Genomic DNA, 11,940 nt, shown 5'->3' on the forward strand with positions numbered 1-11,940 from the left:
CTGTCCAGGTTGTCACGAGAAGCAGCAAGGATGCGTTTTTCTTCCTACAAGCAAAAATCAACTCATTCAGAATCCATGAGCATGATAAGGTGAAGCACGGTTTCGTAAGTTACCTTTTCAGAGTTAAGCTGAGCATGAAGAGAAGAACTCAGAGCGTTGGCATCATCCAAAGCCGCGGAGACCTGACTCAATTCGATCTGACTCTGAGAATACTTCTCCTCGAAGTCAGCGCACCGTCGAGCCATTTCAGCTTGATCCTGGGAATGTCTTTCTTCAAGAACTGTGATCTGTCGAGTCATCCCTATCAAGAGGTATTCAAACAAAATGAGGTCAGAAGGTAAAACAATTCACGGACAAGAAGAAGAAGAAAGGACACCAACCAGCATTAGTTGCCTCCAACTCGGATACACGACCCCGAAGCAACGCCGGATTCCAACGCTCAAGAGATGAAGCCACTTCCGGGATGGAAGCTCCCTGCGACTTCAGCTGGCTGGCCATTCCATCCACCAAAGCCTGATAAGAAGAGCGGATGAACATAATGACAACAATTCATGCAACATAAAGATCAAACTAAAGAACAGCACAGCACCTGGAGGTTGGAAAAGAGCGAAGGGATCCCCAAGTCAAGAGAAATCAGCTGGTAACTAGGTGCCAGACCACCACCCGAAGCAGCTTGCAGCAGACCAGCAGGAACGAGCTCAGTACATTCAACAGAGCCTAACGCCAGGCCAGTGGGGATGCTGCCCTCTAAAGCGACCCCCTGATCCGGAGTTTGGGCCACCACCATACCGCCAGAGTGTGGAGGTGAACCTGCATGAACATCCATAGAAGTGCAGGAAGGAGATCCCGCTCAGACACCCTCGGGGGCTGGGTCAAAGTTGGCACTGCCCACTTGAGCCGGATCATCCCCGGCAACACCCTCGGGGGCTGGGCAGTGGCTTACACTCCTCACCCGAGCTGAGTCCTCCCCGGCGACATCCTCGGGGGCTGGGCACGTGTTAGCACTATTCAAGGGGTCCAAGCTCTCTGCCGTGACCACTTCTAAGGTTGACGGGCCTTCAGTTACTTCCATGGGACCAGGACAATCCAAATCAACATCCCGACCCTCGAGATCATGCTCTAAGGTCGATGAGGCACGGGATGACCTCAGCCCAGCATCTGGCACAGCTGCACAAGTCTCTGTCGCATCAACATCCACAGGTTCCGACAACAAGTTCTCCGGGACCATATCCTCTAGAGCTTGATCAAAGTTGGCCATGGACAGTTCTTGCAGACCAATAAGGGCAGACAAAGCAGGAGAGGGAACTCCACTACTTCCACCGCTAGCGACGAACTGCCGACTGTTTTTCCGAGTTAATGGAGTTTCATTTTCTTCCTCCTCATCTTCCACAGTAACAGCGCAAACAACATCCTCATTGGGGTAAGCAGCAGGCGGAGCACACCCATTGGGATCAATATCAGCAAGACCAGTTGCAGTCATTTCTTCAGCAGCAGGAGCTAAGGTACTGGCATCCCCGTCAAAGCTGGATACTCGCCGGAGGCGTCTTCTCTTCTTCTTCTGCTCATAAGCAGAAGGCTCAGGATGACTAGTTCGACTAGGGCGCCTCGGGCGAGTACTGACAGGTTTCGGGACTTCCAAGGTTGTATCAACCTCTGGAAGGGGCGCCACTGCCAACGTACCATCAGGAGCAGCATCAGATGAATCCTCAGCTAGCAGATCAAGCATGTCATTTATGTCTGCATCACTAGGGTTCAGGGGTACTTCAAAATAAATCTGCCGTTCATCATCAGGTATCTCCCCGAGCGAAGCAACCAAAGTACGGACCTCTTCAGCAGAAGGTCGCACTCTAAGACCCAAATTGCTATCAATCACGGGTGGATTGGACACAAAAAGGGTGAAAGCTTTGGGAGAAGGAAGGTTCCAAGCCGAGTAAGCCACTGGAGCACCAACGTTTGAGACTTTACCCCTGAGGATCATCTCAAGTCGGCTTACCAAGTCAACAGAAGGAATTCTCCTATTGGTAACTCGGGTTGAGTCGGCCAGCCCTCGATAAAGATATGTCGGATAGGCCCTGTCTTTCAGCGGCTGAATGTTCTTGAAAACAAAATCCGTGACCACAGCTTCAGCAGTCAGACCTCTCTCTTTCAGTAATCCGACCTCAGAAAGCAACACGCCTGCCTCGGCCACCTCTTGATCCGTGGGAAACTCAGTCCAACTCGGAGTACGAACGTCTGGCTGTCTTCCTGACCGGGAGGGGAGAGAATTTCCATAGTTATCAACTATAAACCACTCCAGACGCCAACCTTTAATGCTGTCTTTGAGGGGTATTTCGAGATACTCGGTTTTCCGCCCACGACGCATCTCCAAACTGGCACCTCCGACCAACTGATGTTGCCCCCCGGCCATCCCAGGAGGGCAGTGATACAGATACTTCCATAAACCAAAATGCGGCAGCACGCCGAGATAAGCTTCGCAAAGGTGAACGAAAATAGAGATTTGGAGAATGGAATTAGGGTTCAAATGAGTCAGGTTGATGTGATAAAAATCAAGGAGGCCACGGAAAAACGGAGATATGGGAAGGCCGAGGCCGCGGAGAAGGAAAGGAGCGTAAACTACTGACTCGTGGGTATCTTCGGTTGGGACGGTAGTCCCGTGGCAAACCCGCCAAGAACAGAGTTCCCGCGGAGGAAGAACCCCGATGGAGACAAGACGGAGGAGCTCAGCTTCGGAAATAACAGACGTATGGTTACCTGCGAAGGGTAACTGACTGTTGGGGTCGATTACGGGGATCACTGCAGCAGACGAGTTCGCGGTTTTCCTCTTGGGCGCCATCTTGCTTCTCGCTGGCAAACAGAGTAGGAGGCGAGTGGCGGAGAAGATTCAGATGCGGAAATGCAAGAACTAGGGCACGGAAAGCAAAGGCGGCTAAAAGCGCGACTCTTAAGGGATATTCTTGAGCCAGATACCTTTTCAAAAAGTGCCCAGTCATCACCCGGCGGTTATTTCCGAAATCCCAGCATGCCACGTGGATATCCGACAGTTATTTCCAAGAAAGCCGACGTGCCACTTCATCACTCGGTTATTATCCTCAAAGTAACTCGTGAAGCTGGCTATCACTCGGCGTGTCCTCTAACACGCCGACCACGTGATCAATCGCTCGGCATTACTTCTAAAATGCCGACGCCGACCTTCCATCACTCGGTGTTGCCTCTAAAACGCCGACCACGTGTTCAATCGCTCGGCGTTGCCTCTAAAATGCCGATGCCGACCTCCAATCACTCGGCGTGTCCTCTAACACGCCGACCACGTGTTCAATCACTCGGCATTACTTCTAAAATGCCGACGCCGACCTTCCATCACTCGGCGTTGCCTCTAAAACGCCGACCACGTGTTCAATCGCTCGGCGTTGCCTCTAAAATGCCGATGCCGACCTCCAATCACTCGGAGTGTCCTCTAACACGTCGACCACATGTTCAATCGCTCGGCATTACTTCTAAAATGCCGACGCCGACCTTCCATCACTCGGCGTTGCTTCTAAAATGCCGACCTCGTGTCCAAATCGCTCGGCATTACTTCTAAAATGCCAATGTCGACCTTTAAACACTCGGCGTTGCCTCTATAACGCCAGGCTCGTATTCTGTCGCTCGGCATTACTTCTAAAGTGCCGATGCCGACCTTCTATCGTTCGGCATTGCCTCTAAAACGCTGGTCTTGTGTTCGATTGCTTGGTGTTACTTCTAAAACGCTGATGTCAACCTTCACATCACTCGGCGTTGTTTCTACTATATCAAAAGAATCAGTTCAACGTTCAGAAAAAGCAACAATGAGTCATCGAAAAGGGGGGTCAACGACAGTTCTTCATTAAAGGGAAGTTAATGAGTTTACAAACCAACTCTTCGCGAGTTGGTGCTTCCCTACTTCTACTCTACATTACTACTACTAAACTACACTAATTACTACTACATTATTCTAACTATACTAATATCTAAAGACCAGTGGCGTTTAGCCACTGGCCCTGCTGCCGCTGCCCTTGCCGCCGCCGCCTCCGGTGCTGCCCACGCTGCTGCCGCCCTTGGTGCCGCCCTTGCCGCCGCTGCCTCCGCCGCCGTTGCCGCCATCACCGTCGCCGTCGCCACCGTCGTCGTTGTCGCCGTCGTCGTCGTCGTCATCCTCGCCCTCGCCGCCGTCCGAGTCCTCCTCGTCCGAGGAGAACTCAGACTCATCCGAGCCCTCGAGCCCGGAGCGCTCGACGGCCCGGATGTACGTCCAGACCTCCGCCACAAGCCCCTGGGAGTCGTCTGAGTCATCAGACGACTCACGCAGGGGGATGGGAGCCGGAGACCCCTCGGACTCAGAGGAGAACTCCTCCTCTGAGTATTCCGAGTCACCAAACTCCTCCGATGGAGGAGTCAGCTCACGCTTGCGCTTGTTGTTCTTGCCCATGGTGGAAGCAAACAGAAGGGAGGAGAAGAAGGCAGTAAAGAGCAGCGAAGAGATGTGAAAAAACTAGAGAAGCAAAGGGGTTATTTATAGAAGGGAAAAGCAACCGCTCGCTTCCAACCGTGGTCACTGAACAGTCGCAAGGCATTCAATAAGCACTCCCACCCATCTGAAGACACGTCAGACGGCGGACGCCGTTTCATGCAACACTACACCCATTGGGACTCCAGTCAACAGTGCAAAGGATATGATTACACTAGCCGTCCCATCGCATTACTACTCAGAAGCAGTCGGCTAAAACACTCAGCGTACCAAGCCGTCCCTTGCCCACACCCATTGGGGGGGGGACGCCCAGGAATTATCAGTATATTTTTCAAAACGGTCACATCCGTGCAGGACATGCAGTGAATACCTCAAGACAAAAATGAGATATCAGTAAGGATCAGAGGAAAGCCAAATATAGCCAGCAAAGTACAAGATATGGCCGACAGAAGCGACGTGAAGACTAGACAGAGAACGTCCGTCAAACGTCCAATCAATCGCAGAAGCAAATAAATTGCACCACCTAGCAAGATATGGATGGATTACAAACTCGGCTGCTAAAGACAAAATATATGCTGACCTCTGCAGCAAAGTTTTGATGACATAATGCTGACTTCCAAAGCATAATGCGAATAGCTTCATGCCAATTTTTTCAAGCAAAAGGAAGACCTTCGAATGGATTATCCTCAAAAAATCCATTTGAAAGTCGGGGGCTACACCCATTGGGTGCACCTCCGGTGCACCCCATGGAGTATCATTCTAAACCGATATAGCGTCGACTTCTAAGGCATAGAGCAAGATTGAAAAGACCAATCCTCAACCGAGATGCAGGAGCGCGAATGGAGATAACCTTTGGAAGAAGACCTTCGAGTAGATTATCTTCTAAAATCTACTCAAAGGTCGGGGGCTACACCCATTGGGTGCACCTCCGGTGCACCCAATAAAGTCCAGAATCTTACAATCCAAATTGCCGACCTCTAAGGCACAAGCTCAAAACTAAACTTCGGTCGAACGAGTGATCAGAGCAAGAGTAGGCAACAGGAAATTATTTTTCGGACCTTGGATCTTTGAGTAGATTACCTCTAAATCAACTCAAAGATCGGGGGCTTGTGGGGGATAGATATCCCCTGGGTCCACTAAAGAAGTAAAAGGCCTCACGAAAGGCCCGAGGGCCCAATAATTCGTAAGGTCATTCTTTCGTGGGCCTGGGGAAAGACAACCAACAAAGAAGAGAAGACGTGAGACCAGATTGGTGCAAGCCCGGACGGCCCACATCGTCGAACGAGTAAATCGCAACGGAGACCCGACTTTCCCGCGCTGAAGCCCCCATGCAATGGAGCCATGCGAGGATAAGTCGGCGAGGGTTACGTAGGGATAAACTCAGGAGGTTCACTACCTTTTAGCTACTTGTTGTTATCATACCCACGTGTACTGCCCTACGGTCGAGTATATAAGGCCTAGGGGGCACCCCTTCAGAAGGATCGACCCTGTTTGACATAGCCACCCACGTAAAACTCTCTGCGCCCTCTATCAGAGAACCCTCTTGTAACCACGCTCATATACTCACCAGGACGTAGGGTGTTACGCACTTCTAAGCGGCCCGAACCTGCAAATCTTGTCCATTGTCCCTCGTGCAATCGGCACGAACCATTTTGCTACAGTCGTTGACACCGTCCTACTCCTAAAAACACCTTGAGGGGCAACCCCGGGTGTGCGATCGGACCCAAAACACCGACACAGACCGGGCGCCGAAGCTGTAGCAGCCAAAATTGTTGTGATACTGCTCTTTACCCTAGGGTTTTGTCTCATACAATAGTTCATGTATGTTGCAGAAACTTTTTGCATTTGGTTCTAAACTTTGGCTCCTCACGGCCCAGACGAAGATGCCCATCCTTATGATTGCTTCGGGGGTAATTTGATGAAGGCAGATTTCAAATATCTTCAGTATTTCCACGACAAAACTGCTCAAGGGAAACCGCAGCCCAGCCTTTAAGAAGCTTCGGAATATCACGACTTCATTCTCCTCGGGAGTCAGACAAGTTTTCTCTCCTTCGTCAGCCCTCACAATAGACAAGTCCCGAAAATATCTACCCCTCATATTGGCAAGATGGCTTTGTTTAATACTTGATTTCCCAAAAACCGCATGGCTTGGTCGCCAAGGTCGATCTTCGGAATCTTCACCACCACTATCCACATCATAGCTGTCACTATCGCTAGTGTCTTCAGATAAACCCTCTAAAATCTCCCTAGTAATCTTCTCTGTATTTGTCTTTGCCATTGATTGAAGAAAGCCGAGATGCATCTCCTCAGAAAGGCTCAGCTTCGATTCAGCAACAACTTTCTTATCTTTAGACATCTTCGAAAATACTGAGAAAGTGCTCTCGAAACTGAAGCTTAAATATTTAAAAAGCCAAGCAAGTGTTGTTGCGCACAGGCTAAAAGTCGAGTGAGCAAGAGCAGATGGCAAGAAAGTGTGCCAAATAAACTCGTGGTGAGCTCTTATTTATACACCTAGTGCGTTGAAAACTGGAGGGTCCCGCTTGTCAATGACTGTTGCTATTCTAGCAAAGGGAAGGTGTTTTTTCGGACCTTCGGCTTAAAGCCTTCGTCCATGTCGCAATATGAATTTACCATTCTAGCAAATTAATATTGCGAGGGGCTACTATTGGGGGCCTTAGGCTTCCGAAGGTCCTCAAAAACATGATTTGACAATGTTTTCCAAGTGAAGCATGTGAGCAGGTGTCTTCGGAATCGGATTATGAGTATACAAGAGCACAGACAGGATGAAGCCTGAACGAGACGGAAGATGATTATGATGAAGGTCTAGATGATCACGAAGCTGTGCGCAGGAAAGCTTCGGCATGATAGCAGAAAAGGGGAACCGACTTAAAGATGAAAAGGCAAATTAGACCTCGAAGAATTACTATAGAGTTATTGGCAAATGTAAAGGGCATGGATGTAATTGTACATGGGCTGTGTCCCTTGCCTATAAATAGATGAACAGTACTCCCGTACTGTCCACGCTGACTTGGCATTCGCTTTTTGAATCACGCATGTACCTTTACTTTCCTTCAAACCGAAGGTACATTTATAATTTATTATTCTGGATATGGTAATGCAAATAAAAATAAGTTGATAATAATGTTTATATTATTCTTCGTATTTTGTATATGAACTCTTTCTTATCATTTATGGTGCTTACGAAGGTTTTTTCCTTCACAACCTTCGTTCGGAATTCATTATATCCGAAGGGACATAATGTCTTGAAGGACGAAGGACTATAATATTTAACACTTTTTATGTTGCCTTGTTCTTAACTCTTAGCATTTGAGAACAAGTCCCCAACAGTCCCAATAGGCAATTATATATATTTGAGCTCGATAACTGTTGGTTATTTGTTTTTAAATATTGTGAATCAAGAACAATATAACACAATCATTAAACATTGAGTAATTTCGTTCTTCAAAGCATTACTAGGTGAGTGCCCGTGCGTTGCAACGACAACATATAATATCATGATGAATTATGTAAAAATGTGTGTTTCATTATTATAGTACTACAGTATGTCCGTGTTTTGCACACAATCATATTTGATACCCATAAAAATATATGTTCTATACAAATTTAGATCTCGAGATGTGCTATTCCCTCCAACGAAATAAGTTCAAGAAATTCTGTTTGAGGCCTAAATGACCTCAGAACAAATGTTTACATTCTGACAAATCTTTTTAAGATGCTAGAACATATTCGATCTTTAAAAAAACATAGGTTCCAATCTGAAAAATCAGCTTGCCGACATTGCCTTGGCTCCACGGTGTCGTTGTCACTGCCACACAGGAAAATCGGTCCCTCGTAGCCGCCCCGCCACAATGCGCCCTCCCTACAACCGCGTGCACAACAGCGCAACAAACGACCCGACATATAGCAATAAAAGGCAACAGTCAAAGACATTTACTAAAAACAATGTTGATGCACTAAACACTTTTGAAAAAAAATGAAGGTAGTAAATGAAAGGCATAAACGTTGAGTAATAAAATCAAATTCCCTTGGAGTTGGCAGTATATATTACCACTCAAAACGGGTGTAGTAGGACTGTAGGAGCAACAAAGATGATTTACTGCTATGCACAACCAGTGCTGGTGAACAAAAATCTGATTGTTCATAGAACATAATGCATGCTAACATAACTTATGGGTTACCAGTTGTTATACCTTGCCAAAGTATGAAGAAGCAAAAGATGACAGAAATGATCAAAGCCACCAGATTCGCAATGGAGATGCTGATTTGGAATTCATCATCTTCTCCAATGCCTTCATACGCTCCATCCTAGCCCTCTTTAACACCGCACGCTCCGATAGTTCACTGAAGAAGTTAGATCACAGAATTTTGAAGCTAACTACAAACCAAAAAATGACCTTGTAAAATCTTAAACTATCACTTGCACAACCTTGACTGGAGCAGTATACAATATTTTTACTTGTTATTTACATGATTCCATCATTCAGTTCAATTAGCGGATGCAGCATACACATGACCTTCTATTTTGCTAGGGTACAACAAAAACATAGGTTCTTCAGCCATTTTGGCAGCAAGGCCCAGGAGCAAGTTGTACTGGTGCTCATATGTGTACGCGCGAGCATATATGATCTAACCAGAAACAGACATAAAATTAAACAAGCAAATTGGTCTATTAGTCATGAAATGGGCTAATAGGAAGGAGAAATGTTAAATACATGCAAATTCATACATTGTCGAGAACAACATTGGCATCCATCCCAAATCTCTCAGCAATTGGCACAATGCGTTCAGGTCGGCTGAAAACTTCATTAAGGAAACAATTTGGAGACGATAGGAATAAATATAAACTTTTGAGAATCAGCTTGACAAATAACTCCTAAAGATACAATGTTCCCTCAGTGTCAATGTAGGCAACCTTTCCATTCCCCCCATGCATGTGGATTGGAAGCTGCATTTTCATCAATCAGAAATAAGAAAGTAGTTGTTTCTTTGTATCCTCAAATTCTATTGCTTCTATACTTCCATGGTCTACGTGCTTTCTAAAAAAAATTGATACAGGGGGATGAACCTGAGTGGAGACACATAGGGTATGAGCCAACTGGGTCTTCCCTGACCTGCAAACAACCAGATAACAATATAACATACATTTCAAACTAAAAAGCCGGAACTGAACTCTGAAATATAGTTACAGAAGCACATCATAAGTCAACGTTCACTGTGACTATTCTCAGTACATATTCAAGACAGTTCCTTTCAATTGCATGTAAGAGGTATGTGCACGATTGTGTTGTATGCAATGACAAATTGCCCCCAATACCATCAATATTATACAACAAATAATTGTTTCATGTACTGTTCATTTTACAGAAAACAAAGATCCCACCTTAATTTCATTGTCATTAAAGAATCACTTTGCATCAAAGGAATGGTGAGAAAATTGTATTCATATGGTTAAGTTAGCAAAGCAAAAGCATGATTAGAAACTATAAGGTGCACTACTAATGATAGCAATGCCTCTGGAATATGAGACAACAAATAAACGTGGTGAAAGACGGTTGGAAAGGTAGAATCATCAAGCTAAATACACTAATACATTACTAAGCTAGACCTAAATACATTTATTACAAGTGTAACCCCATATCATAAATATCAACTATACACATAGTCACATAATATGGCTCCTGCAGCAGAACTTCAGAGAAAAAGAAACAACAGGAGAAAGAACATCGAGATACCGGAACTCCCCGAATGCTTCTGTGATGCAAAGTGTTTCAATCCCCCCTTCAAAATTTAAACATATCCATCTATTAGACTAATATACGATGGCATGACTGATCACACAACAGATTTCAGATATATTACCGCCAAGCAGCTCATCAAGTGCCTGGCTCCCAGTTGTAATCCGAACAACAGACTTCCGCTTCAAATAAGCCAAAATAAATCAAAGAGCCTTAAAGGGAAACATGTACGAGAAGTAATTAAAAGTGCTCAACCAGATTCAATAGCTAATCAACCTTTGTCAGTTAGTTTACATACTACAAGCACTCAAGCATTGGTTATACTTATCACTCATAAGATAAACCAAACTGGTAAACCATACACCAATTAGTAGCTTAAATGCAATTTTCTTACCTTGAGAAGGAGATCATTTCCTGTCATGAAGCCCTGGTTCCGTGTCAAACAAACAAACAAAAAGGGAATTTCAAGATAACATATAATACATCTATCACATAGAAGTTTAGTAAGCAAAAGCAACTTAAAGGGTCAGACCAGAAGTTTTTCTGCTGGCTCACAGATCTTATCAACTTTTGCTTCAGATAAACCTTTGATTCCTGTAAGATTCTGCAAGCCGATCCGTGAATTAGAACAACAGCCATATGTTCAGAATATTGAAGAAATGAAAGCAAGCATGCAAGTGCACAAACAAGATATCAATTTATGCACTGAGAGCATCTCAAAGAGACTCTTTATTTTTTACTCTCTATTTAACTCTTTATTTGTATCTCTATAAATATTAAACTCTATATATAACGTCTCATTCCAACAGACTCTCCAACATACAAGTTAGCTTAGATAGCGAGAGTTGCTAGCCAAATTTGGCTAGTGAGAGAGTTAATTTAGAGAGCCAGATAGATTAGAAAGTTAAATGGCTAGTCTGTTGGAGAGCTATTATGCTATTAAATAGCTAAAATTTAACTTGGCAAACTATTTAGCAAGTCTCTTGGAGATGCTCTGAGCAACGAAGATTCGGACAGACAGAACAAATATTTGGGTATGGGGATGTGTAGTTCAGAACCTTCTTGGTATGCATCATTAGGCCATTGCAAGTGTAAATCCCTGCATCCTGCAACTTCCTCACGTCTCCTGCATTTATCCCCTGAGAAATCACTGCGCCAAACAGATGCATGTGCCACAGATTAGCTTGAACACAGGAATTATATATGTTGAGAACTCAAATTAATAGGGTTGCACGACACAAATGGAAAATAAAACACAACGTGGATCCTGTTTTCCAACAAAATACGAAACGATAGCACAGAATGATTAAAACGGTCTAAACCCACAAAATAATAAACGCAGAACTTCAATAAAACGTGGGGAAAACTAACCCCACCAATTTGTGGCACAGCGCATTAGTAGTTTATTCGCAAAACCCTGGAAATTTTTGGGAAATCACAAGGGGGCGCCGGACGCAAAACCCCACTTCGAATGCCGAGATCAAGCTCAAATCACACGAACTTCACTTCGAAGTAGACTGAAATTCGCGAACCCAAAAGCTAACGGTAGAAGGCAGAAGTTATCCGCCGTGCTAAGCGACTGGAGTATCGATCGATCAGAGTGGTACAACACAAACGGAAATAATAATTGTCTATCCACACAAAAGTCCCTGGATGGCAGGATAGAATAAACTAATTTCGAATTCCACTGCACTTGGCTGA

At 45.3% G+C, this 11,940-nt stretch overlaps 1 protein-coding gene across 1 annotated transcript; it reads right to left on the bottom strand.

Annotated features, from left to right (window-relative positions):
• Positions 1-8,989: 8,989 nt before the first annotated feature.
• On the bottom strand, positions 8,990-11,408 carry LOC103628363 (meiotic recombination protein DMC1 homolog B). The gene is made up of 9 exons (XM_008648577.1): positions 11,298-11,408; positions 10,772-10,843; positions 10,634-10,666; positions 10,364-10,421; positions 10,237-10,282; positions 9,570-9,615; positions 9,388-9,449; positions 9,231-9,297; positions 8,990-9,130 (listed from the first exon to the last, which is right to left on the bottom strand). Exons 1-9 carry the CDS (start codon positions 11,406-11,408, stop codon positions 8,990-8,992), a joined length of 636 nt encoding a protein of 211 aa, XP_008646799.1.
• Between the last annotated feature and the right edge of the window lie 532 nt (positions 11,409-11,940).

This window comes from Zea mays, chromosome 5 (genome assembly GCF_902167145.1).
Source record: "Zea mays cultivar B73 chromosome 5, Zm-B73-REFERENCE-NAM-5.0, whole genome shotgun sequence".
Classification (NCBI taxonomy): Eukaryota; Viridiplantae; Streptophyta; class Magnoliopsida; order Poales; family Poaceae; genus Zea; species Zea mays.

Coding starts and splice junctions, on each gene's coding strand:
- LOC103628363 (XM_008648577.1), bottom strand. CDS start 11,408: ATGCATCTGTTTGGCGCAGTGATTTCTCAGGGGATAAATGCAGGAGAC. Junction 10,844..11,297: donor TAATGATGCATACCAAGAAG/GTTCTGAACTAC, acceptor ATCGGCTTGCAG/AATCTTACAGGAATCAAAGG. Junction 10,283..10,363: donor ACTTGATGAGCTGCTTGGCG/GTAATATATCTG, acceptor TAAATTTTGAAG/GGGGGATTGAAACACTTTGC.